General features: G+C 43.7%; 7 protein-coding genes across 7 annotated transcripts; 4 read left to right on the forward strand and 3 right to left on the reverse strand.

The window, feature by feature from the left end:
• Positions 1–5,181: 5,181 nt before the first annotated feature.
• On the reverse strand, positions 5,182–6,405 carry O0I10_004391 (uncharacterized protein; the record flags this gene model as incomplete). The annotated part of the gene is made up of 1 exon (XM_058484450.1): positions 5,182–6,405. One exon carries the CDS (start codon positions 6,403–6,405, stop codon positions 5,182–5,184), a length of 1,224 nt encoding a protein of 407 aa, XP_058344711.1.
• Positions 6,406–9,058: 2,653 nt separating this feature from the next.
• O0I10_004392 (uncharacterized protein) lies at positions 9,059–11,657 on the forward strand (the record flags this gene model as incomplete). Its single annotated transcript, XM_058484451.1, has 4 exons — positions 9,059–9,089; positions 9,164–9,231; positions 9,285–9,303; positions 9,487–11,657. The coding sequence occupies 4 exons, from the start codon at positions 9,059–9,061 to the stop codon at positions 11,655–11,657; spliced, it is 2,289 nt and encodes a 762-aa protein (XP_058344712.1).
• Positions 11,658–12,333: 676 nt separating this feature from the next.
• Positions 12,334–14,550, forward strand: O0I10_004393 (uncharacterized protein; the record flags this gene model as incomplete). Its single annotated transcript, XM_058484452.1, has 10 exons — positions 12,334–12,660; positions 12,717–12,789; positions 12,855–12,970; positions 13,037–13,196; positions 13,255–13,586; positions 13,655–13,741; positions 13,798–13,917; positions 13,989–14,221; positions 14,292–14,362; positions 14,426–14,550. The coding sequence occupies 10 exons, from the start codon at positions 12,334–12,336 to the stop codon at positions 14,548–14,550; spliced, it is 1,644 nt and encodes a 547-aa protein (XP_058344713.1).
• Positions 14,551–14,907: 357 nt separating this feature from the next.
• O0I10_004394 (uncharacterized protein) lies at positions 14,908–16,345 on the forward strand (the record flags this gene model as incomplete). The annotated part of the gene is made up of 2 exons (XM_058484453.1): positions 14,908–15,421; positions 15,489–16,345. The coding sequence occupies 2 exons, from the start codon at positions 14,908–14,910 to the stop codon at positions 16,343–16,345; spliced, it is 1,371 nt and encodes a 456-aa protein (XP_058344714.1).
• Positions 16,346–16,602: 257 nt separating this feature from the next.
• On the forward strand, positions 16,603–18,294 carry O0I10_004395 (methionine-tRNA ligase, beta subunit; the record flags this gene model as incomplete). The annotated part of the gene is made up of 9 exons (XM_058484454.1): positions 16,603–16,716; positions 16,779–16,880; positions 16,944–17,018; positions 17,068–17,163; positions 17,223–17,372; positions 17,429–17,561; positions 17,624–17,814; positions 17,874–18,048; positions 18,116–18,294. 9 exons carry the CDS (start codon positions 16,603–16,605, stop codon positions 18,292–18,294), a joined length of 1,215 nt encoding a protein of 404 aa, XP_058344715.1.
• Positions 18,295–19,058: 764 nt separating this feature from the next.
• O0I10_004396 (uncharacterized protein) lies at positions 19,059–20,375 on the reverse strand (the record flags this gene model as incomplete). The annotated part of the gene is made up of 5 exons (XM_058484455.1): positions 19,059–19,532; positions 19,667–19,747; positions 19,809–19,923; positions 19,985–20,063; positions 20,123–20,375. The coding sequence occupies 5 exons, from the start codon at positions 20,373–20,375 to the stop codon at positions 19,059–19,061; spliced, it is 1,002 nt and encodes a 333-aa protein (XP_058344716.1).
• A 1,295-nt stretch (positions 20,376–21,670) lies between these two features.
• O0I10_004397 (uracil-DNA glycosylase) lies at positions 21,671–23,035 on the reverse strand (the record flags this gene model as incomplete). Its single annotated transcript, XM_058484456.1, has 8 exons — positions 21,671–21,765; positions 21,846–21,894; positions 21,957–22,054; positions 22,118–22,227; positions 22,292–22,427; positions 22,494–22,562; positions 22,623–22,677; positions 22,745–23,035. 8 exons carry the CDS (start codon positions 23,033–23,035, stop codon positions 21,671–21,673), a joined length of 903 nt encoding a protein of 300 aa, XP_058344717.1.
• Positions 23,036–25,365: the final 2,330 nt, after the last annotated feature.

Here is a 25,365-nt window from a genome sequence, read left to right on the forward strand (position 1 = left end):
GTCTGTCATTGCAGCTGCCTGTTGACATTTGGCTTTGTTCCTTGATGGACCCTTTGTGGTATGTATAACTATCATTTGTAGATGTTGTTAAAAGGATGCCTTTAACCTCTTTTTGGGAATCACGTAAAGACTAGCCTTGAGACTTACCAAAGATCATTGATGATGATGCTATGTGTACAAGTAGAAAAAAAGGCGTAGGATAGTATTGATGAACAACGGCCTTGTTTATATATGTGGGCTGGTGTGGGAATTGCTGTCATGATGGATCGAACTGATAAAGTGGTCAAACATCTTAGTGTACTGAGCCGAATGATGGAAAGTCAAAAACTGATAAATCCTCCTGCCACTTGAAAGGTGACTTTTGTAGGTGACATTAAGTATGTCCGCCATGGCACAGAACCCAACTTTTGCAGATGCAACACGGGAGATAGCTATAGAGAAATAAGTAACAAGGTACATAATGTGTGTAGGAGACGGCGACTCATCGAACAACATGATTAGCCTTTACATTTTTACAAGAATCCAATGTATCAGAGTGAGGACGACGACAACAATACGTAAGATCAGGATAACAAAGAAGCCCTATGACTGACCACAAGGATCAGGGCTTATGTATTCACATGGTTGCGATAAATGGGATACGTACAAGACCTTGGACATTTGACCTCGTAGGCAATGATAGAGAAATCCAGATGTGGGAGCATGATGAGCAGTGACAGCATTCTTTTATGTATTGGGGTGGTGGGCATGAGAAGTGCTGTGGTCATAAAGAATGACAAATGTTTGTTGGAGATGATGCATTGATAAATTGGTGCCTCCTTTTGCTGGTCGATGGTATTACACATTCACATTGTATATGTCAAGATGATGAAAGATTCATATTGCTATCCCGTAGATCCACTTGATTGTCTCTCTTCGTAACCTCCAATGATACATAACTCTTCTTTTATATGGCTTTGGATAATGTGGACGTTGTATACTAATGCAAGCAACAGGGGAATACTATGTGTATGGTAGCTATTCGCCCACTGAGCCTACAAAGGATAGAAAGATGAGCTTGGCTATTCCATTCAAACGAATGAGTCCTTCTTACCGGCCCCACTCCCTTGAGCTGCTGCTGATCCAGACTCACTGTTCCTTCTTGGGTATATACAGTATGGCCACGAAGATCCTTGTTACCCTCTTTCCTTTAAGGAGCATCTCTCAATATCTTGTTTGATCACCGAAGTTTCACGGTTTCCCTTACCATCACGATAATGCGTGTAGTGGCGTGCATATTGTAAGACTTGACTCGACATCGCGTATACCCATAATCCACGGAATTGAATATGTAAGCTGTGGCATTCTTGGTTCATCAAGGTAACATGCATTGGTATTGGCCTAAGTTGAAAAGTGCAGTATTAGATTCAATGTTTCCTCGTTCTTGTACAGATCCCTTCGTTTACCCTCTTTTGATGTATGCCGATATTATGTAAACATCTTCATCCATGATTGTAAAATAGCTGCTGAGTGCCCTGACTCGAGTATTCCAATATCATCCATGGCTGTAAAACACCTTCGTCAAAGACAAAGCCTCTCGTCGATCCCGTTCCAATCCATAATCATCCATACCCGTATCCACGTGATATGATCCTTCCTCCCTCCTGATGAAGACGCGTCAAATAACAAAAATCCCAGGATTCCCATCACTGCAGTTGATTGTATCCATCCATCCGTAACCCTTGAAAATCCAATACGTTGGTTGAAACGAGCCATGTAGTCAATGCTGACATGCTACCTTTTCCATCCGGCTGTTGGTCATCCACCTTCTTGATCGATTCCTTCGCAGCTCAACCACGTAAAGATTGCTTGTATGGAAGCGTACTTGATAGCTAATATCGCATCATTCAAGCAGTAACAGATCCATATCCATATCCATAAGAATGCGTATGTATTGAAGCAAGTTGCTACGCGTAAATAAAGTTGCTCTTGTACAATGGTTATCTGCTGTCCACGCAAAAAAGGCTGTAAAGCAAGTCGATGCAAGGAACTTGAGGCAATGGAGTAAAGATCTCGCTAATAGCAGCTGCTGGAATGGATGCTGTTACGATTGGTCGTGGCGGAGAAGCGAGCAAGAGCGTGTGTTGCGTGAAGAGACTCGTGTTGTAGAAGAGTGACAAGAAGGCTGTGTGCACGTCATGGAGTTGCCATCCAGTCAAAGACAATCGGATCAAGACAATTGTAGGATTGACATGATGGGTTGAAGCAGGACAATCGATCGCATGGTGGTAGTTGTGCTTGAATGGGGCAACAGTTGAAAATGGGAGGAAGAGGAAATAAAGTGGAAGTGGAAGAAGTGGAAATTAAAGTAGGCTGGGCTGTTGGGACACCTCTTGTATAAATGCATGAACACTCTAATTGATCCATGACCTTGAGATTGCCCATCTCGAACCTGAAACTCTCACACAAGGTGGTCTTGGACATTCTGATCACGTTGTTCTAAAAAAGATCTCATGTTTCATTTGAAAATTTGGAATGGGGGTGTATAATGTGGTATTTGCTATGGAAGGCGGAATGGAGGTCAGCCCCAGATTCATGGTTTATCGAAATAGTATGTATTACCTTGGGATTCCCCATTTCGAGCTTGAAACTTTGTCAGGAGGTTCGCTGGAACATGCTGATCAACTTCATTCAATTAAAAACCGCAGGCTTCATTGTGAAGATTTAAAATGCGGAGGCGGTCCAAATGGTGGATAACACGAACAAAAGAGCGGACGGCCCACCACCCCGAAGTTGCCCACCTCCAACTTGAAAAGTAGTCAGAAGGATGCTCTCGAGCATGCTGATCAATTTGTTCCAATAAAGACTCCATGTCCATTATCACAATTTTGAATGGGAGTGTCCAAAAGTTGGAGAGACGGAGACATTCGCAGGGTCTGCGATTCAAGAATTTACATGTTTGCTGTTCCAGCGTAGCTCAGCCAAATCAGCTCGGATCAAGGAAGTTGAATGATGGAAACGTTGGGCTGGAGCAGGAGAAGCGTTCCCATGCAGTGGATTGGAAAAAAGATGGAATTGGGAGGAACGGACCGTTAGCTGGCATTTTATGAAGTATTATCATAGTATGTATTATCATGCATTGATCCTTTCCAGCACCACCCAATGAGCTGTGTTACACAAAGAAGTCCCTCTGCATCTCCGCTCTGTCAGGGTCTAGTTGATTGACAATGAACAAAGACCATCTTTTGTATTGCATCACGCTTACAAACATAAAGATGCCTGTATCTCCGAACTTTACAATCAAACGTGGGGTTTTTATTAGAGCAATGTGCTCGGCTTGGCCAACTGCACCTTGGGTGCCAGTTTCACGATCAAGCATGCCAATCCCAGATTTCGCAATGTCGCTACCAGCCAAACTGGATCTGGGGGTCGACCTCTTCGATGACGACGACCAAAAAATATTTTTTGGGCTGTTTGCGACATTGAACGCGAAACGTGCACACAAGGTGCTGTTGGCCAAGCCGAGCACATTGCTCTATTCAAAACCCCACGTTTCATTGTAAAGTTTGGAGATACAGGCACCTTTATGTTTGCAAGCATGATGCTATATGGGAAGTGGTCTTCGTTCAATGTCAAGTCGCTGTACCCTGGCAGAGCAAAAGATGCAGAGGGACTTCTTTGTGTAACTCAGCTACTTTGCATGACTGGAAGGATGGAAGGATGATACTGTATACTATTGACAATATCCCATACATTGCGAGCTAACAGCCATTTCTTCACAATNNNTCTGACATTGAATGAAGACCACTTCCTTACAGACATGCTTGCAAAATGTAAATATAATGCTGGCTTGGCCAACAGCACCCAGGGGGAGCAGCCAGAACACAGCTGCAGCAGCCCCAAATATTTTTTGGGCTGTTTGTGACATTGAACTATGAATGCACACAAGGTGCTGTTGGCCAAGCCGAGCACATTGCTCATTCAAAACCCCACGTTTCCACAAAGTTTGGAGATACAGGCACCTTTATGTTTGCAAGCATGATGCTATATGGGAAGTGGTCTTCGTTCAATGTCAAGTCGCTGTACCCTGGCAGAGCAAAAGATGCAGAGGACTTCTTTGTGTACCAGCTACTTTGCATGACTGGAAGGATGGAAGGATGATACTGTATACTATTGACAATATCCCATACATTGCGAGCTAACAGCCATTTCTTCACAATAGCCACTGTTGTCCACTCTATGACATGTATGATTCTCCTGCTTCAGACATTCATTTCCATGATTGGATCATATGACCTGAGTTGATTTGACTGAGATACAGCCAAAGAGGGATTACATCAATCCACACATCTAACCATGCTCTATGTTGCTCAACTGAAGTAACTCTGCATGAGCCAGCTCAGCCAAATCAACTCGGATCAACATAATCCAATCATGGAAATGATTGTCTGAAGCAGGAGCACCGTTCCACTGTCATAGAATGGGCAACATTGCCGATTGTGAAGAAATGGCTGTTAGCTCGCAATGTATGGGATATTGTCAATAGTATACAGTATCATCCTTCCATCCTTCCAGTCATGCAAAGTAGCTGAGTTACACAAAGAGGTCCCTCTGCATCTTTTGCTCTGCCAGGGTCCACCTACTTGACAATGAACAAAGACCACTCTTCATATAGCATCACGCTTACAAACATAAAGGTACCTGTATCTCCGAACTTTACAATCAAACGTGGGGTTTTTATTAGAGCAATGCGCTCGACTTGGCCAACAGCACCTTGTGTGAAAGTTTCACGATCAAGCTTGCCAATCCCAGATTTCGCAATGTCGCCACCAGCCAAACTGGATCCAGGGGTCGACCTCTTCGACGACGACGACCAAAAAAATATTTTTTGGGCTAGTTGCGACATTGAACGTGAAACTTTCACACAAGGTGCTGTTGGCCAAGCCGAGCACATTGCTCTAATAAAAACCCCACGTTTCATTGTAAAGTTTGGAGATACATGCACCTTTATGTTTGTAAGGGTGATGCTATATGAGAAGTGGTCTTTGTTCATTGTGAAGTATTTATATGGAGGTTGTTAGCCTCGTTTTATTGGGAGTGCATCGGAGAGTGGCACCCCAAAATCGAAACAATATTGGTCAAATTGATAATCATAAGGAGATATACATGAGAGGGAACGAGATGACAAAGGGTGGGAGCGAGCTAATTGGAATCATTAAGTCTCATGGAAGAGACACTCCCCGACGAATTGGAAGGAGTGGCAGAAGACGGAAAAAGTTTACCCCGACTTTTAAGCTTAAAATAAAGGGTGGTAAAACTTGATAAAGGCAAAGATCGAATCATTTCCTTGGCTTCATCAGACATGGGAAAAGTCGTCAACATACGATCGATGGACTCGGGCGGTGTTGGTGCCTTAGATGTTTTGGCTGATGGTTTTTCAGGGGAAGATTCTGTAATATGAGTACTGATAATCATATCGTTGTGGGCTTCAAGGGGTGAGTAATCAGTGCTAAGCATCGATACATCAGAATGGCTGGCGGCAGTGGAAACAGAAGACGATGGGGACATTGGTGGGTCATTGATGGGCTTGACAACAATAGGGCGACGATTGGGACATTTAGCGGCACGGTGGCCATTTTGGCCGCAAGACCAACAGGGGCGATATCTGCTTGGGTGGGTAGGACATGAGGACATAGAATGACCGGATTTGTGGCAATGAAGGCAATGAAGCGGCATTTCAGCCCATGTTGCATAAAACCAGTCTTCGGAGTTAGGCCATGAAATCGTGTGTGTGAGCGATGATGATTGTTTTGAACCTGAAACGTTTAATGTTGTATATCCGTGTCCCATGAACAACTTAGAGTCATGATCACGGAGAATACCATAATCAAGAACATCACCAAAGGGTGAGAGAGCCTTATAAATTCCATCGGTAAGCTTATCTCGAGAGGTGAAAGGAAGGTTGCTGAGTCGAAGATGAATGAGACGGGAATCAGATGGTAAAGGTACACTAGGCAAGATACGCACACCATCCTTGAAAACAAGGCCTGACGTACAAGCTTTCTGGTAAACGTTGGAGTCATCGATGAATAATTCAACAATACGGCGAGCATGATCCGAGTGAAGGCGAACACCACAATTGTTGGGAAAGCTTTCGTTTATATGGCACAAAAGCTGGGAGCGATTTTCGGAACGAGACGTGAAATCAAAGAACAAGCTGGTACAGGAAGCAGGAGAGCCACCGGCTTTCCACACATTCGAGTGCAAAGAATTGTCATGAGCTGTTGTTTTCAACGAATCCCGCGTTGGGGAATGAGTACGTGCTGAGGAATGAGTGCTGGTAACCTTGGCATACGAAAGCCGTTGTGGACGATATTGTGTGCCTGTTTCCTTATCAGGCGATTTGGTTAAATTCTGGGAAGACATGTTCATTGTGAAGTAGCTAGACCCTGACAGAGCAAAAGATGCAGAGGGTCGTGTTGTGTAACACAGTTACGTTTGCATGAATGGAAGGGTCAATGTATGATACTTTATGCATCATTTAGTAATACTTAAACATTGCAAGTTAACAAGCACTTCTTAACCGATCACCTTTGTTACCTAATCCAATGCATACGAACGATTCCTCTACTCCGGCCCATCATTTCCATCATTCAACTTTCTTGATCCGAGGGGATTTGACTGAAAAACGGTCAAACACAGAAGTATCATCCAAAAGTACAAAGATCATTGTGATTAGTTATTTGTAAACTGCTGGTTGATAGCCCATTCCTCCCATTCAGCTCTTTTACCCAACCCAATGCATACGAACGATTGTCCTGATCCAGCCCATCATGTCCATCATTCAACTTTCTTGATCCGAGAGGATTTGGTTGAGTTACGCTCAAACACAAAACATCATCCAATTTCACAAAAATCATTTTGCAAAGTTATTTGTAAACCGCCAGCTAGCAGCCCATCCCTCCCATTCACCATTGTTGCCCAATCCATTGCATATGAACGATTGTCCTGCTCTAGCCCAGCATTGTCATCCTTCAACTTCCTTGATACGAGAGGATTTGATTGAGCAACGTTCAAACAAAGAAATGTCATTAAATTTCCACTTCTTCCGCTCGTGGCTTCTTGCCTCTTCCTCCCATTCTCATCTGCTTGCCCAATCAAGTACAACCACCACCATGCGAACGATTGTCCTGCTTCAATCCACCATGCCAACCCTACGATTGTCTTGATCCGAACGTCTTTGAGTGGATGGCAAGTTCATGACGTGTACACAACCTTCTTGTCACTCTTCTACAACACGAATCTCTTGACGCAGCACACGCTCTTGCACGCTCCCCTGCCACGATCAAACGTAACAGCATCCATTGCAGCAGTTACTACGATCAAAGTCTTTACTCCATTGCCTCAAACAACATTCACGGCTCTTGTCATTCTAGTGCAACACACGCCTCTTGCCTTAACAGCCTTTTTCACGTGGACAGCAGATAGCCATTGTATAGAAGCAGCTTTATTTATGTGTATCAACTTGCTTTAATACAAACGAATTCTACATATGGATATAGATCTGAATATTGGTTTGTGTATGGGAGGGAAGGAATTGGATACATACAATGGGTGAGAAAAGGGTGTATGCGTTGACAGCTTGACCTTGATACTATGCATCCTGAATGATCGATGCATGCCACCTGCCTACCATGTACTATCATAATCATCCACATCATGCCAATGATTCGCCACGACGGATGCATGAATTGCCATCACACTCCACTCATCCATCTTTGCACAATGCACGTCCAAAGGATAGGACATCCCCATATCGATGTATCGGCTTTAGTGGAGAAGTTCGTTGTAGCTCTCAATCTCGTGCCCATTTTATCTCTTATTGTGAATGATGATTGGAGTAAAGGGTTGTTTTAGGATAAGAACGAATGCTTTGGTTATTTGATCGGTTTCAATCATTTGTAGCACATCCTCATGTAGCATTGGCTTGATGTGTGTTGAGCTAAATGTTGCTTTAAATAAGGCAGCTAAGATAGGAGGGAATGGAACAAGAACAACAACAAATGGCACCAGTGCTTGTACCCAATCCACCTCGCGCAGCAGTACACAAGCTTCATTGATGGCGATTCCTTCCAAGATCTATTGATGGTAGCGGCGTACATAGGACTGTATGGGATTGTTCTTTGTTCAACTTGTCACAAAGACGCACAACCACCTTTATTCATTGTTATCCATGATCCATTTCCATATCTACAACATGATCCGCTGTATCATTCTGCTTGTACTACTTTCGATATCATTCCCTTGATGAAATTCGTTAATGTGGGTGCACAACAACTAATCCTGAGGCCAATGACACCAGGTACACGTGACCATGTTAACAAAGTACTTTTCCTATCTTGCACAAGTGAGTCGGGATTGTCTCAATATCAATCTATATATATGCCATGTGTCAGTGGATCGTTCTCATACACCGATTGACTAGAACTTTATCGCGTGGCACCAGTCGTGTAACAATGAAATGGTATAAGTGTCTTTAGATCTTTCAAACAAATTATGGGGGATCATAAAATGGCCAAGTTGTTCATTGGCTAAGACTAACCCGAGGGGCAATTGTTACAAAAGTGTGTGGTCCAATAGCATTTTGTTTTGCAAAAGACGAAAAAGATTTCTTGTGTTGGATCACAACAAGGAAGATACAGGGACATGGAAATGCCAAGAAGTATATAGATCAACCCCAGCGATGTGTTATTATTGTTGTATGTGTGCTGTGTGAAACACCGAGGAAGGAGTGAGCGATCCCGGTTATACTTTTGCTCATTCAGCTATGTCACTCACTCACTCACTGCACTCACTTTCTGCTGGTTGGGAACCGCTTGTGGGCTTGCTCATCCAATAAGCGCATTATGATTGGCTGCAGTCTCAATCGCCCCATTCATCGTTCCCCCAAAAAGCATACCCGACCTACACACTCACACACCAGCTACTCCTCTCCCTCTCTCTCTCTATTTCTTTCTCTCTCTCTCTTTTTTCTCCCCTTGCGAGTCGCTCTTTCACATCGTATACCGATTGGGCCCTTATGTTTGCAACTTTGGAGCTGCCGTTGAGAGGTGAATTGTCCCCCCCTTTTATAACATTGCAGCAACTCGAAACTGATCATCTTTTCGGAACGGGGTTCTATCAGACGACAGCAGACACAAGCGTCTCAAGGTTGGCAGGGCTTGTCATCCTTGTCGAATGAAAAAGATCAAGGTACGGCATTGTCCTATTCTAAAGACTCAAGGTACTAATCTCCTTTATTGTAGTGCGATGGCAAGCAACCGTGTATGCAGGTAAAAACGCTCGTGTTACACTATGGGCACAATGCAACATCAAGCTAATTGTTTTCTTTACTCTTCTTGTCGTTTGGCTATTCATCATCAGTGTAAAGGTAAAGTATCGGGGTGGGTAATGGATGGCATTACCATGAATATGGAAGATGGGACTAACAGGTGTTTAATTCATTAGCTCGTCGACGTAAATGCATGTACTTGAAGAACACGGATGAAACGTATATAAAGCTTGACCCGGTTGCGGATGCTTCATTCTTGCAAGACATTGCCGAGCAAACTCAAGAGCAACATCAACGCTATCAACGACAGCAGACACCTGACGACTATTCCCAGGCATCTACACCACAAAGTAATGGATCAACGCAACAAGCTATTTACATTGCTGATAAAGGGGATGCACTGTTTTCGGGGACACAAAAGAATGATCACATACAACATCCAGCAACTCGACCCGATCGAATGATTGAACAACTGGCAGATGGACTTGTGCGATTGACGTTACATAATGAACCTTACAAGTTGGCTGACGACAATGTTACACCCTGGCGTAGCTATGGAGACTTTGTACGATGGACACCCGAACCAGGATTGCCGAGTTACTATACGGCACCTATTGACATGCCAGCACGTCAAATCCAAGAGAACCTTATCAATGTATTCTTTGCTCATTGTCATCATACGTTACCGACATTATCACGCAGCATGTTTTTTGAACAATTGAATGCCAAAGGCCCGCTTGTTACACCATTACTGCTCAATGTCATGTACGCCCATGCAGCTAAGCACGTCGATGATCCATCATTTCTTTCACATCCCGACAATGCATCTACGCAAGGCAACGTTTTTTATGTCCGAGCACGACGATTGATTGACGACTTTTTGGATACACCACGTGTGAGCACCGTCATTGCATTATTGTACATGGCAGCTTATGAGTACAATGCAACTGGAAGTGAAACAGGGGCACGATCGAGTCGAGCTTGGATGTATAGTGGAATGGCCGTACGCATGTGTCTGGAATTGGGATTGCACACAGCCAACTATAGCAGTCAAATGTCACAATTCGATATCGAGCTTCGGCGACGTGTGTTATGGACGTGTTATGTGATGGATAAACTGGAAAGTTGCATGACGGAGCGACCTTGGATGTTACGGGCAAAGGACATTTCACTCGATTTCCCGACGCCGTTACCTGAAGATACAACCGATGAGCGTATTGTGCTTGATGGATTCAGTCAATTGTGCCGATTAATGATCCTGATTGAAAAGGTGCTCCATACATTTGCATATGACACGCGTAACAAGGGAGTTTGGACAATGCATGAGGAATCTCAGACCCTGCAACTACTGGAACAAGTATCTCAATGGCGTGATAATCTCCCAAGCTCATTACGTTGGTCACCAACAAGTCCTGGTACAGCTGCTGCTGCAAATGGTAATGGTGGGACCCATCATCACTTTATACCATCACCCATCCCATCCTCGCACGTGGTAGCCAATCTCCATCTTGTGTGTTGTTGCTTGGAGTTATCATTGGTGATGTGTTGTCGATATCAGGAGGAGCAATTGCATCGAGAACGTCGTCGTGGACTTGCCAACGCTATTACACAACTGGTATCATTGACTGTGGAACATCCACGCCTTATGTATACAAGCACCGTATCAGCCTTTGCAGCCATCTTTGCATCCCTCACGCATGTGGCCGACTTTGACCATCCTTTGTTGGCCGATGATGCACGCATGCAATTCCGAAAGAGTCTCGAAGATGTACGCACTATTTTACAACGTGTCCCATTACGTGATATGCGTAATCTTACTCGCTTGGTTGATCTCACGCATGCTATCTTGGGCACCAATGGCACCAGCACATCCAATGCAACCTACACAAGTGCATTTTCAGCCATCACCGATTTGTGTCAGGAACAACCAGATCCCAACATGTTATTCTCTACAGCCACTAACACCACCACCACCGCTACAACTACTTCTACTACTACAAGCACTACTACAGCCGCCACAAGTCCAGCATCTCTATTTTCTCCATCGATGGCTTATAGTACGGCGATGGCACCACCTTCTGCCACAGCATTTACTTTTGATCCAACAACATGCTTGCCTTCTACACCTTCCACATCTGCAGCAGCTGCAGCAGCAGTAGCAGCGGCAGCAGCAGCCACTTCAGCCCCATCTAATACAGCAGCTGCCAAAGCAGCAGCAGCAGCAGCCGTGGGTGCAGTGGGTCCACCAACCTCGGGTCCTCCAAAGAATATTGAGCCGGCTGATTACACGTTTCAACTCATCTCAGTGGCAGACGAATGGGCTCGTGCTCTTATGTATCATCAGTGAGTTAATATTAGATCCATTTCCTCCACATAGTTTGTTCCATAGATATATCCCCCCTTGCATCGAAAGTCATGTACATAGTTTACATCTTACTCTCTCTTCCTCTCTCTCTCTTTTCTACGTCCTTTTCCTTTTCCGCTTTCATAATCCAATTCCATCAATAATGCATACAATCATGCACTTCCACCACCACCACCATTCCTATCATTGTTTCTTTTGATCGAACAAACAATTAGACTGCTGCTAGTGTAACTTGTTCATGGCTGAAGGATCATGTTGTACGATATACGTATAATTGGATAACACCACCATTGGGAATAATAGCATACCTTGTGAAGGAATTTGAACATGGATCATGCGTTTCAATCGATCTCGGTATGCATAGCTATCGACAAAAGTAGTAGTATGCATTGTACGCTCAATGATAAAATGACATCAAACAAACGCCAGCTACTTCGTGTAACCGTCAACTATCATCTGGGATAGTATTCTGCCGCTGTGCGCGGCTCTACAGATCATCTTAAGCCGAGGTGATGAACGATATTGTGGAAAACAATTCCATTCCAGGCACAGTTAATCCCACGCGACCTTCATTTCACCCGCTTCTTTTTCACTTAAATACGCTGGTGGATACCGAAGAAATCCATACAAACATTTGCACTTTGGCTTTCTTCAAATCATGCCTATTGTGTCCACACTTGCTCAACGAGCCAATACATGGCTGTTGCCAGGACTTGAAAGGATCATTCATGTTTACTCTACAGTCATTATGCCCCATCTACGTCAACGAAAAGCATTCGTTGTCCCCCTTGTTGCCATGGCGACCGTAACACTCGCTCTTTATCGTTTCTATCGAAAGATTAGCCGACCTCCCGCCTCCCTCAGTCACTTGCCCTATTGTGATTTTTGGACCACCATCAAGTATTACATGACCAATGGCCTTGTACAAGATTATTCACGCCAAGTCATCCTTCCAACACTGGCAGCAGGTTCTGGTGTCTTTGCAGTAAGGATGATGTTGACATGTTGAAAAACAAGAAAGCTCACGTGGTAATGATGTAGCGATTTAGCCCTGAGGGTTGGATTGTTGATATTGCTGATCCAATAGCAGCAAAACAAATGCTTCTAAAGACTGGTAATGTGAATCACTCTTCATGTACATTAGATACTAGTACTTGCTCTAACCATGTTTGCGCGCAGATAACTTTCCGAAATCGGAGACAACCATGGGTGTTCAAGGCACCTTGATTGAACGCTATGTGGGTGGGCCTAATATTGTATTCCTTAATGGCCATGATTGGAAGCGTCATCGCAAGGTAATTCATGCATGCACGAACATTTTAAACTTGCATACGTTATTAAACATCCTCCAATGGCGTTAGATTGCCAATCCAGCATTCCATCGTGCATTCCCAGTGAAGCTCTTTGGCACTTTGGCACAAAACATGTTCAAGGCTGTCGATGATGATAGCAATGGCAAGATCAATGTTCTCGATATCTTTACGAGATTAACATTGGATGCCATTGGCACTGCCGGTTTTGGTATGTGATTGCCTATATATGCATGCTTCGATACTTACCTTTTCTCTTCCTCCAAAAGGTTTCAACTTTAATGCTTTGGAGGATAAGGACAACAAGTGGGTTTCCGGGTATAATAGCATTAGAGAGGGCATGGTCAAGCCTCTCTATATCCTAATGCCCATCTTCGATACCAAGTTTGTGCATCTCATCCCCGACCGACAAAAGGCACACGACAACCTCACTGATTTTCTCAACATGCTGGATACCATTATCAATGACAAGCGGGAGCAAATTGCTGCCAAAAAAGCTGCCGATATTGAAGACCATGAAAAGGACTTGCTCACGCTCATGATTGAAAGCGAAATGAATCCGGAATCGGAGGGTGCTGTCATGTCCAATGAAGAACTCAAGGTTTGCATAAATCGTTGTTTTCCCCCGGCATTGTATTCTTCATTCATAGTTACACATACATTGCACAGAGCAATTTGTGCATCTTTTTCTTAGCCGGTCATGATACCACCGCATTTGCATTATCATGCGCTATATACGAACTTGCAAAGAACCAGGTAAGCTCATACATAGCTTGGTATAAAAAGTAGTATTGCTGATGGCAGCACATTAGGACGTTCAAGAAAAGGCACGACAAGAAGTCATTCGCATTTTGGGCGATGAGTCATGCGATGTATTGCCCACGGTCGAACAAACAAAGCAAATGACCTATCTAAACACCATCATCAAAGAGGTACTACCACCACCATTATTATTGCCATGATGATGATGATGAGCCCTTTATTGACTTGAGATGTATCATAGACACTAAGATTGCATAATCCTCTATTAACAATGACGACTCGTACCACTGTGGAAGACTGCGAATTGGGTGGTGTCTTCATCCCAAAGGACACCAAGATTGATGTTGACATTTACAATCTTCATCGAAGTCCACGTGTGTGGAGTAATCCCGATGAATTCATTCCTGATCGATATGCACCTGGAGGTGAAGCCGAACGTCAACCTGGCTCAGGGTTAGCTTGGGTGCCTTTCAGGTACGTATATAGGACCTTGAAACAGAACACGCATTGACGTATTAACGCATCGTCCTGCACCCTTACTTAGTAATGGTGGACGTCAGTGTATCGGTATGAATTTTTCCCTCGCACAACAACGTGTTGTTTTGGCTATGCTACGTAAGTTGGGTCATGGATCATTGTATGTAGTGAATCAAGACCACTGACTTGGGACCTTTCTAGTACGTAAATATACATTTGAGCTACCAAAAGATACCATCCACAAGAACGATATCCAGAAACGAGGCATCATTTTCGGCATGATCACTATTGAAAACCTGGATATTGTTTTCAATCGTCGTTATTAGTTCTTTTAGCTATCTCTATTATGTATTATTTGATAACAATGGAATCATTTATATAGCGCCGATGAATCATACCAAATGCATAATTAGCACGGGCGATCGAAATTGGGTGGTTGCTGGGGTAAAGGGGACAGTGCAACGTGACATGATGAAAAAGGAAACGTCGACGTGGCATCAACTTTTTTGGGGCGCGAAAAGGAGAAACACAGACCACCACGTTCTTCGCCAAGTTGTCTTGTGACGTCCTTTTGCCGATTATTAACCCACTTTTATTCCATCTGAGTATTCCGTGCATTGATTTATTGGTGGTACTCAAGTCCACTTTTTCCCTCTCCTCATCTTTTCCGCTTGCGATTTTCCATGGATTTGAACGATTGGCTTCTTGATACAGAATCATCTTTTCTGCACGATAATGAACAACAACCCTCGAACACAGGCCATGAAGCTAATCTTACAACAACACCAACAACAGCACCCACCCTTGATATAAACGCGTTGTTGGGTGAGCTTGCTACAGCCAACGACTGGCAAGTGGGTAGCAACCTACCACTTTCATCGTTGCCCTCTTCAAGTGCAAGCACTTCAGGACAAAGCAATACCACTGGTAGCAGTCCTTCTTCTCGAGATCGTGGCGTATCACCATCTACACCCGGCAAGGATGACGATGATGATGAAACACAAAACAACAGCAACTCCAGCAGCAGCAAGCAACAACAACTTGCTAAAATGACAGGACGACTTGATTTTAGATCGAGCATTGTATCAGGAGCAGCAACGGAAGTACCTGAAGCACAATGGCGAAACATGTCATCCAAAGACCGTCGTAAACTACGAAACAAAATCTCAGCTCGTAACTCACGCCAAAAAGCAAAAGGTGTGTGTTGTGTGTTTATTGTATAGTGTATGTCAACATGTATCTAACCATGAATGTATGATGAAAGGCTACATTACATCGCTTGAGCAAGAGGTGGAACAGCTCAAAGCCGACAAAGGTGAAATGGCTGTCGAGTTGAAGCGAGTACAAGAATTAGTGACTCAGCTGCTGCAAGAAAATGAGCAACTGAAACAATTGCACCAGCAAATCATGGCAAGCAGCACCAGCCCACCAACCGATTTGTTTGCACCCAACGCATTTGATGAGCTATCCATGCCTTTGATGACTACCTGGTTATCACATACAAGCATGCCACGATGGGATTTACCTCGTCTCATGTCACTTTCCAAAGATACCGATCCAAACGCCCAACAATATGCAGCTTGGCTCTTTCAACGCTATCCATTACTCGCTCCTGCTCTCATGTCGATGGTTATTGATCAAACCATGACGCCTGCAGAATTACTCATATCCACTCTTGACAATGTTATCCAGCAAAAGGAAGCCGATCTGGATCATAAATCAGCTCCCACCAAAACCATCAAGGATGAGAAGAAGGATGAAGAAGACGAAGAAGAAGAAAAAGTCAAATCGAAAAAGACAAAGAAAAGGTGTGAATACAGATGCCGTAAACGAGAAAAGGAACGCAATAGCATCGAGGATGGTGATGGTTGCGATGATGGATCAAGGCGACGCAAGAACATCTTTTGTACCGTATTTGAGCTATATCAAAACACCTTCCAGTACATGATGAATAATACCAGGCAGCGCCTGTCATTCATGTGTGATGCCAAACATCGCCTTATTGAAATGTCAACAGCAACAGCAAAAGAAGTCTTATCACGTCAAACGGATACTTTACCACCCGCCTCCTCCTCTTCCGCCACCTCCCCTACCACCACTACCACTACTACACAGGTCTAACATTAGCCATCCTTCGTAGTAATAGTATCCATTTATTGTACATAGTTTGCCCGCAAATTCTAAAGAATAGAGGTATTGTTGTTTTTGAGTCATGATGAGATGGACTATGTGATGGTGTGTGAGTGAGGGTGCAGTAGTAGCGCAGTAAATGAGCCACTGAGTGGGGGGATATCGTGACTTTTTGAGATCCCGTCGCTGTCTCTTCTCTTCTCTCGTTTGATCGAACTTTTTCACAACACCACACATACACACGAGATATGGCGACCTTGAGTCTTCCCGAAAAAACTTCAAAGGACCTCTTGTTGGTCTACAAGTACACCAAGGCCGAAGGCATTGCTAAGCTTCAAACAGCTGACAACTTGGCATTGGAGGTAACGCGTTGAAATGTCACCACTCTTCATGACCGAAATTGACATTGAAAAATCCCTTCAAGGTGTCTGGTGAAAAGTATGAAGGTCCCGTGACTATTGCCAAATACCTTGCATCCAAGACTCAACCCGAGCTTCTTGGTGATGGTAAAGACAACCAAGCTGAGGTAAGAGGGGATGATGAATAGATGGGATGAGTGAGTGTGAGCTGATTTGTTTTATCATCCTAGGTTGAAGAATGGGCTACTTGGGGTGTTTCAGCTTTCAAGAGTGGTTCGAGCAAGGATATCACTGCTGCTCTTCAGGTAGGATGGCATGCATAAAATAGATGCTTCAATACTAACCATGACGTAGAAACTCAATGGTCACCTGAGCTATCGCACATTTGTTGTCAGCAATCAATTGACTATTGCCGATTTGATCATCTTTGGCCATGTCCACGGTGTCTCTGTAAGACGATGACCCCCGAATAAGAGAATTGCTTTCACCAACACTGCATGTCTATATAGAAAAACGTCAAGGTGACCAACGCTCCCAATGTCCTCCGATGGTTTGATCTTATTCAAAACATTGTTGTTGCCAAGAACAACCTTGTTGCCGAGTTTCCTCTTGTTGCTATCAACTTGGATGATGTTCCCGAACCCGTGATCGCTGCTGCTGTAAGTAAATGATATCATGGTTCTCATTCATGCACATGCTAATGGTGTTGTAATAGAAGGACAAGAAGAAGGGTGATAAGGAAGCCAAGAAAGGAGGAGACAAGAAGGAAGGTGGTGATAAGAAGGAGGAAGGCAAAAAGGACAAGAAAGACAAGAAGGCTAAAAAGGAGAAGAAGGAGAAGAAAGAACGTGAGTCGTATACACACTCTTGGTTTGACCGATCTTTGAAAACATCTAACATGGGCGTATAGCTGCTCCCGCTGCTCCTGAGCAACCCACCATTTCTCGTTTGGATATCCGTGTCGGTTACATCCGTTCCTGCAAGAAGCATGAAGGTGCTGATTCCTTGTATGTTGAGGAAATTGATCTTGGTGATGGTGAAGGTGTTTACCGCACTGTTGTCTCTGGTTTGGTCAAGTGGTATCCTCTTGAGGAAATGCAGGTAGGGAAGGAACATTTGATGTTGCTATGGAAACGTGAGATTGACACTATGTGTGATAGAATCGATGGGTTATTTGCATTGCCAATCTCAAGCCTGCTAGCATGCGTGGTGTCAAGTCTGAAGCCATGGTCTTTTGTGCTACTGCTCCCGATGGCAGCAAGGTCGAATTGTTGAGTCCTGTTGATACCAGCAAGGTCAAGCCTGGTGATAGAATCTACTTTGAAGGATTGGAAGGTAAGCTTTCTTTTCTTGGGTTCTATGATTGAATAGGTGGATTCAAGCTGATCCGATCTCTTTTTAGGCGAGCCTGAAAAGCAATTGCCACCCAAGAAGAAATACTTTGAAGCCGTTCAACCCGATTTCAAGACCGATGAGAATAGAATCGCACACTATCAGGATAAGCCTTTCCTTATCCGAACAGCTTCTGGTGAACCTGTCAAATGCCAAGTGGCTACCGTTGTTGGTGGTGGTATCAAATAAACGCATCCTTTGTGATTTTGCTTCATGTGCATAGACAAGTTTGACTATTATTACGATTAAATGACGCGAGCCTTTGTGTCGATCGATCCATATCAACTCTATGGTTCCCAAAAGTGTGGTGCATTATGGCGCTTTGACGACGCTATGATTGCAAGCGAGTGATTTTTTTATTGTAGGCCCCCTTTGTAGCTTTTGCTCACACCATTCTACGTTTCCCCCTGCATCATTTTCGTGTTTCTAGTCAAGTTTGCTCCTTTACTCGCGCCCTACGATTGAGCGGGTACATCATCTACAATGAGGAGGTTTTTGAATCAGAGTAACCATCACCCATGAATATGGCAACATCATACATGTGCATGTATTGAGGAGAGAGGGCGACTTTAATTCTTTTCATTGAGATCTGTATACAACGCGCAATTCGTGCTGTAATCACCCCTACATAGCCATTTTCTCACCATTCACCCGATCTTTTTCCCCTTCCTCCTCCTCCTCCCCACATCTACGGATTGTTAGTAATACCCTGCTACTGTACGTACATACGTAGGGTACGTATTTGATGCTTTTGAAAGATCCAGACCATGAGTTTAGTCCATACAAAAGTACGTGTGGTGGTATTTATTACTATATTAAGAACAACTCTCATTGAATAAACGGAGAAAGCACAAACATAGAGTGCGGGCGTGTATACTTGTATCAGGGTACTGCATATAATAGCGGTTTGTTTTACTATACTGTATTTTGCAAAGGCTGCATATGTGAAGGGCTTAGTGCTTATGGATGCTGGAGCTTGGAGACGAATTGCCATCATCATCATGCGGTGTTACCATAATAAAGCGGCCGTTGCTTGGATCATGTTCCATGCCAATAGCATCAAAATCATTTCTCTTTTCAGGGCCATTGTCAAATGTGCCATGCATAGTTTCATTGGGATTCGAGGTGCTGTTGATTTGTTCCTTGGTTGTCTTGCCGGTGGGATTAGAAGTAACCCAGTGGATGGTGATCACGTTAATAGTGACATCAATGGTGCAGCACGTCAAGCAAACAACACCACGCTCACGGCCGTTCATGATGGTCAATGCAAGAATGTTGGCGGATGATACGAGCAAGCATACAACCGATGCAATAAGTGTACGACGAGCTACATCATGCAATCGTGTTTGCTTCCAGTCGCTGTGTACGCTCTTGCTAACCTTCATCAAAGGCTTGATAAAGAGGATAGTCATATACAAGTTGAAGACCTACATACAGGGTACAAGGTTAGACAAAGTTGAGAGGTGACGACTCATCCAAGTTTTACGTACGAAATCATAGCTCTATAGAATAAAGGTTAATATTTGCTATAAACGTAAATGATGATGATCCTACTACTTACGAGCAAGGGGATACTGGCAATAGGTTGAAGGCCGATCCAGCAAACGCCTGACTCTTCAATTTCCGCAATGTGATACATAAGCTGTCAAATTGACATGTATAAGTAATTGCCTTTGTTGGGAAAGTAAGCAGCTGATTCGTACCATAAGACCGAAAATGATAACATATGGGGCCATCAAAGCAAGGTGGAACTTGTATGAACCTGTCTTCAATCTTGATTTTCGCACAGCAGACACAACCCACACTTTTTCAATCAACCTGTTGTTGTTGAATTAAACTTGCTGTTAGCATGCGTTTCCAAAAGCGCACATTGACATACCAAAAGTAAATCGTGAGCTTGGTAGCGGCGTAAAACACATCACATGTCAACTCGGAGAGCAAACAAGATAAATGATTTTCTATTACACATGTCAGCACGAGCCACCTATATGAACTTGTTACTACCACCACCACTTACCATTATTGGTAGAAGACAAGACGACGGCAGTATAGGTGAAGGCCCAAGAGTTGATGTATAACATGACGACCAGCCATCGAGAATAGGTCAAGTATTTGAATTGCACATTGTATGTTTTCATGCCAAAGAGAGCACACATGATGGTACATGATACGAGAGCAATGCCTTGTGATACGATCTCGCTCGTATCAGGCTGTACCTCCATGACGATATTGCGTAGCACATCCACTGATTCATTCGTTGTGGGGTCCATTGTTTGATTTAGCTTTCCGATAAGCGGTGTCGAAATCGAGTACAAAGAAGAAGGCAGAGAAGAAAGTAAAAAAAGTGAAAAAAACCGGTTCCTTTTATCGCTCAATTAGCCTGATGCGTCCTTTTTCACCTCCTGGGTTGCTTTTTTCGCACGCGTATCTCTTTGATTGTTGCGTCTGCCCTTTTAGGGTGTAGGGCTGTGCTCAAAAAAACACTCCCTTGCTTTTACGGTCCCATCAAACCTTCCCCGATTGTACGTGTGCCAACACCTGTAGACCTCCTTTCAGTCAGCCACACACACACACACACGTACACATTTATTGATCTTCATCAAGAGCCACCTGAATCACTTTGATCCAATGCGGCAGCTATCTTAATGCCTGTAGTCTTCATGTTTCTTGGGATCAAAACTTGCAGAAAATGAAATGAGCCCACAAGGGCATCAAAGAAAACAGGGCTACAAACAAATGGGATATGCTCCTCCTTAAGAAGGTGATAATTCATTATAAAGCCTAACTTTAAAATGGGATGTCTCCCTATATCATCCACACATACACACGCGTGTGTCTCTAAAAAGTGCTTTTAGCTGTGTCGATCGAATCTGTCATCTCATTCCATATACTGCAACACCCCCTTTCACTTTTTTTTTGCTGTTGTAGTGACCATATGCGATCCACGGACGCCCCATTTCTCCCACTAAGGCACAATACGGATGACTTTTTTTTCACCCAGCACGTTACCCTCATTGATCAAGGAGTACATACATAACCCCCACGCAGGCATCTTTATGTTTTTGTTTGTAGGTCATTCTCATGCGATATACCACTGTGAAGATCTGCTATCTGACTCCCTTTCCTCTCCTTTTTAAGCGCTATACCCTACTTGCAAGCATCTCCTATCAGCTCTATGTTTTCTTTCTTCCGCGCCTTTTCGGCTTTCTCTCTCTCTCTCTCTTTATCCTCACTGGTATCCCTTGTTCTCCTTACAGTTCATCATAATAACCTATCGGCTCGATTCGAGTACCAGAAATATGGCAATAATCCAATGACGTATAAAGATCACGGAGACCAATCACCCTGATAAAAAAGATCGAGAGACGCAATAGAAGCATGTATATGTACAATACGACCTCTCTCACACGCACACTCTCTCACCCCTTCCCTCTCCCTCTGTTTTCCGCATATCACAAATCATAGGTCATTTTCAAAAGGAGGTCCACATTGATGTTGATTTGAATGACGATGATGATGATGGTAAAGATGACAATTCGAAAAAAGGAATATGATGCAAGAAAACCTAGTCGCACAAGCAATTCCAATTGATAGCCGAACGAGCATTCTTGACAAGGTATTCATTGGCAGCCTTGAAATGACCACACTCAAGGAAACCACCTGTGTTGCAAAAAGGGCGTGTGTGTGTGTGTGAGTCGAGGAGGTTTAAGCGTGTACCTTTTGTAAAAAGTTAAACTTACGATGGGCTGACAGGGGTGAAGGATGGACCGATTTCAATACCAAATGTTTCTATTATATATAACGAGGATGAATATATAACATGTCAAATGGCGCGATATGAACAAACTTACCGATTTGTTGATCTTTCCGCTTCTGCTTTGTGCATGTGATCCCCAAAGCATGAAAACAATGTGTGCGTTCTTCTCACTCAAATGACTAATGACGGCATCTACATACATGATCACGTCAACAATGACACGAATGCAAAAAAAAGGCCTTCATGAAATATTACCTGTGAACTTTTCCCAACCTTTACCAGCGTGGCTTCCAGCATCATGCGCACGGACTGTCAACGAGGTATTGAGTAGCAACACACCTTGCTTTGCCCAGTTTTCAAGGAACCTATGTATACGCACGTTCATTCAGTATCCATATCCACCCTTTTCCTCGTTGACGTTATCCTTACCCATGGTTAGGTGTCTTGAAGTCAGGATAGTCCTTTGTAACAGCCTTGTAAATGTTGACGAGAGAGGGAGGCACCTTGACACCTTTGGCAACAGAAAAGCAAAGACCATGTGCTTGGTTGTAATTGTGATAAGGGTCTATTCAGGCACTCGCGTTAATCAAACAAGCCATTCGTTGCTAGGCAACTGAAGCGTATTAATCACCTTGACCAATGATAACAACCTTCACTTTGGATGGAGGCGTGTAGTTTGACCAGCTGTAAATCTGTGGTGCTGTAGTATGTATGATGTTGAGTTCCATGACCATGCCCTCATCCCAACCCCCTTACGTACCTGGAGGAAAGATGGTCTTTTTGGCATCCTTTTCGGCTTTGAGGAATTTCTTGAGCTAGATCCATCATATCAACAAATGAGTGAGTGGCCTTATCCATGTGTATTCAGGGGTGGTGTCTTACTTCGATAAAGTATGGCTTTGTGAACTCGGGCTTCAGTGCCTTGAACCAGTCATATTGCATAGTAGTGAGTTCCAAGTCCAAGAGCTCCTTCATGTCGTCGCTAATGTCGGGCAACAGATCGATGGGTTTGCGTGAAGAAGTTTTGACACCAAGTGCTTGAACGTCCTTTTCCACCACCTTGGGCTTGAACATGCTCAAAAGCGATGCTTGTCGAGTGGCAGGCTTCTTGGCAGTGCTCTCATTCTTCTCCTCGAGAGGTCGTTTGTTGTTGCTGTTCTTGTCGGTTTGCATGATGGCAGCGGGCGATCGTGTCAAAAAGAGTCTGTTGCAGCGGAACAACCTGCCAATACTTCGCCATGACACGCTCATTTACTGTACTCAGCGGACACACACACACACACGCGCGTTTCAACGCGAGGCGATAAATCAGCAGGTGATCAAGCTCACATTTGTATACGACATCCCATACACACCACACCATACCTCAATTTATCCCTATTTGCTCAACAACATTCCACCATGACATTGAATACACTACCATAGTAGCATTGTCATCACTCATCATACACCTTTTATTTGTATCCTGATCGTTAGCTAGATGACTACATCTTATCTTACGTAAAGGCATCGTTATACGCACCTAAGGAAAAGGCAAATGTTGAATCGAGAGTATGATAATACGCCAACAAACTTGAAGCAACTTGGGAGTGCTATGTACGTACATAGGGCGGTCTTCTCCTAGTCGTCAACCCAAATTGTGTGTCAAAATTGCAGTATTATGGAAGTTCCCACCCTGATTGGAAATAAACCCAACGTCTATTTCGAATAAGCTGCATAATGGATGCATGTGTGTTTGCACCTTGGGAGGGGAAAAGATGTTCCGTGTATATCAAAGGGTGGTCATTGTGCTGGTCGATAATGATTCACATGCATGGGTGTGTGTGTGCCTGAATCGCTGGCATTGTTGATTAGTAGCCCTTGAGATGTATAATGTATGTAGACTACATTTGAATCAGCAAGATCCTCACTTGCCCTCACATGTCCTTCCTATCTTGTCTGATGCGGATGTTGCGTTGTTGTTGACATTCAATGCACTATTTAACCAATTGGGGTGGGGGAAAATATGAGACGCAGTGAAACAGGGATCCCTAGAAATAGAAGCTAAGACAAAGACTACATAGGAAACGTGAGAGGAGAAGCCTATAAATAACAGGTGTACACTATGGATCGGGATAATGCGGTACAAATACTTCAATGCTGGTGCCCTCTTGTTGGTATGTCAATTTTGTTGGTGTGTCAAACCCTTTGACATGTGCGAGGCTTAGCGAGTTCAACATTTGTCTTTGATGTGATCGCAAGAGGAGATGCTTATAATAGCTGATTGCTGTACTCGACACCTATTAAAAAAATGTGGCACTTTCATTGTGCGGATCATGACCTCCCTTTTACGGGGATGATGTGCATTGTTTGCAATGTTGGATTTACACATGTTAAAGGCAGGAATCCTTGAACGCTTTTGTAGATGGTATTATGATGGCGGTATTTATGATTCCTACTATGCTAATATCGAGTTTGGATTATGGTTAATGGAGGAGGGGCGGTGGCAATGCAACCAGATCCTTTCTAAATGTGCTGCTAAATATATGCCTTTACCCCCCTTCACTGGGCGCCAACGTCCTCCTCCCAATTCCTTTTGTTTTCGGGTGCTTCACGAATTAACGCTGCACAGCAGCTGATGCACATGCATGCGCCCTAAATCAACTATTGATAAACACACCCAACATCATCACGCGACCTCACATTGGTTGACGATCCACCATTTGCCATACAAGGAGTAATGTTGATCGTTCGTTGATTGGCTAAACACTTGTAACGATTAACACGGTAAAAAGACACACCTTGCTTACCATAGTATCGGAAAAAGGTGCATGCGTTTATTTTTGCACTGAGAAATTCAAGAATGGCCGGTTTGCTGGATGCGTTGTACATTGTATTTTCAAAGATAGGATCAGTTTGCTGTTCACATGATAGCACCCATTGTTCATCCTGATTCAGCAATTGCAATCAATAGACTCCATAAGAAACGAATTCAAATTGAAGAATGTAACAAACAGAGTCGATCTTTTATCCGTGGACAATATCGTGCCTATAGAACCAATGAGTGGCCGCTGGATGATGTTATAACGTTCGTATACAAAAATGCGGACGGAGTGTGGAGATAGTGTAACGTTGAACAAGTAAAGAACCTAAAGAGCACGGCCGTGATACGATATTGTATTCACCCGGCTTGTTCATTGAAGCAGCTCGTCCACCAGGTGATCAGGAGAACATCAATTATTGAATGGATAAGCCCACAAGTGATACACAAAGGGCTTCGGATGTCTTAAGGTCACACGCGACAACACCACCTGCAGGTTTAATTGGTAATCGAGGAGGGCAGTGGTACTGAAGCTCAAAAATGATGTTGATGGTTATACGCCGAGCCATTCAGTTATCAGCAATACATGGCCTTTTACTCGTTGCTATGATACAATCGCCAAGAATGCAACTTGAAGAATTGGCATTTCTCTCATGAGCTATCGTGACATGACTAAAAAAGGAGACAAGGCGTGGAATAAAAA

Source organism: Lichtheimia ornata (genome assembly GCF_029851405.1).
Source record: "Lichtheimia ornata isolate CBS 291.66 chromosome Unknown scaffold00016, whole genome shotgun sequence".
Taxonomy (NCBI): domain Eukaryota; kingdom Fungi; phylum Mucoromycota; class Mucoromycetes; order Mucorales; family Lichtheimiaceae; genus Lichtheimia; species Lichtheimia ornata.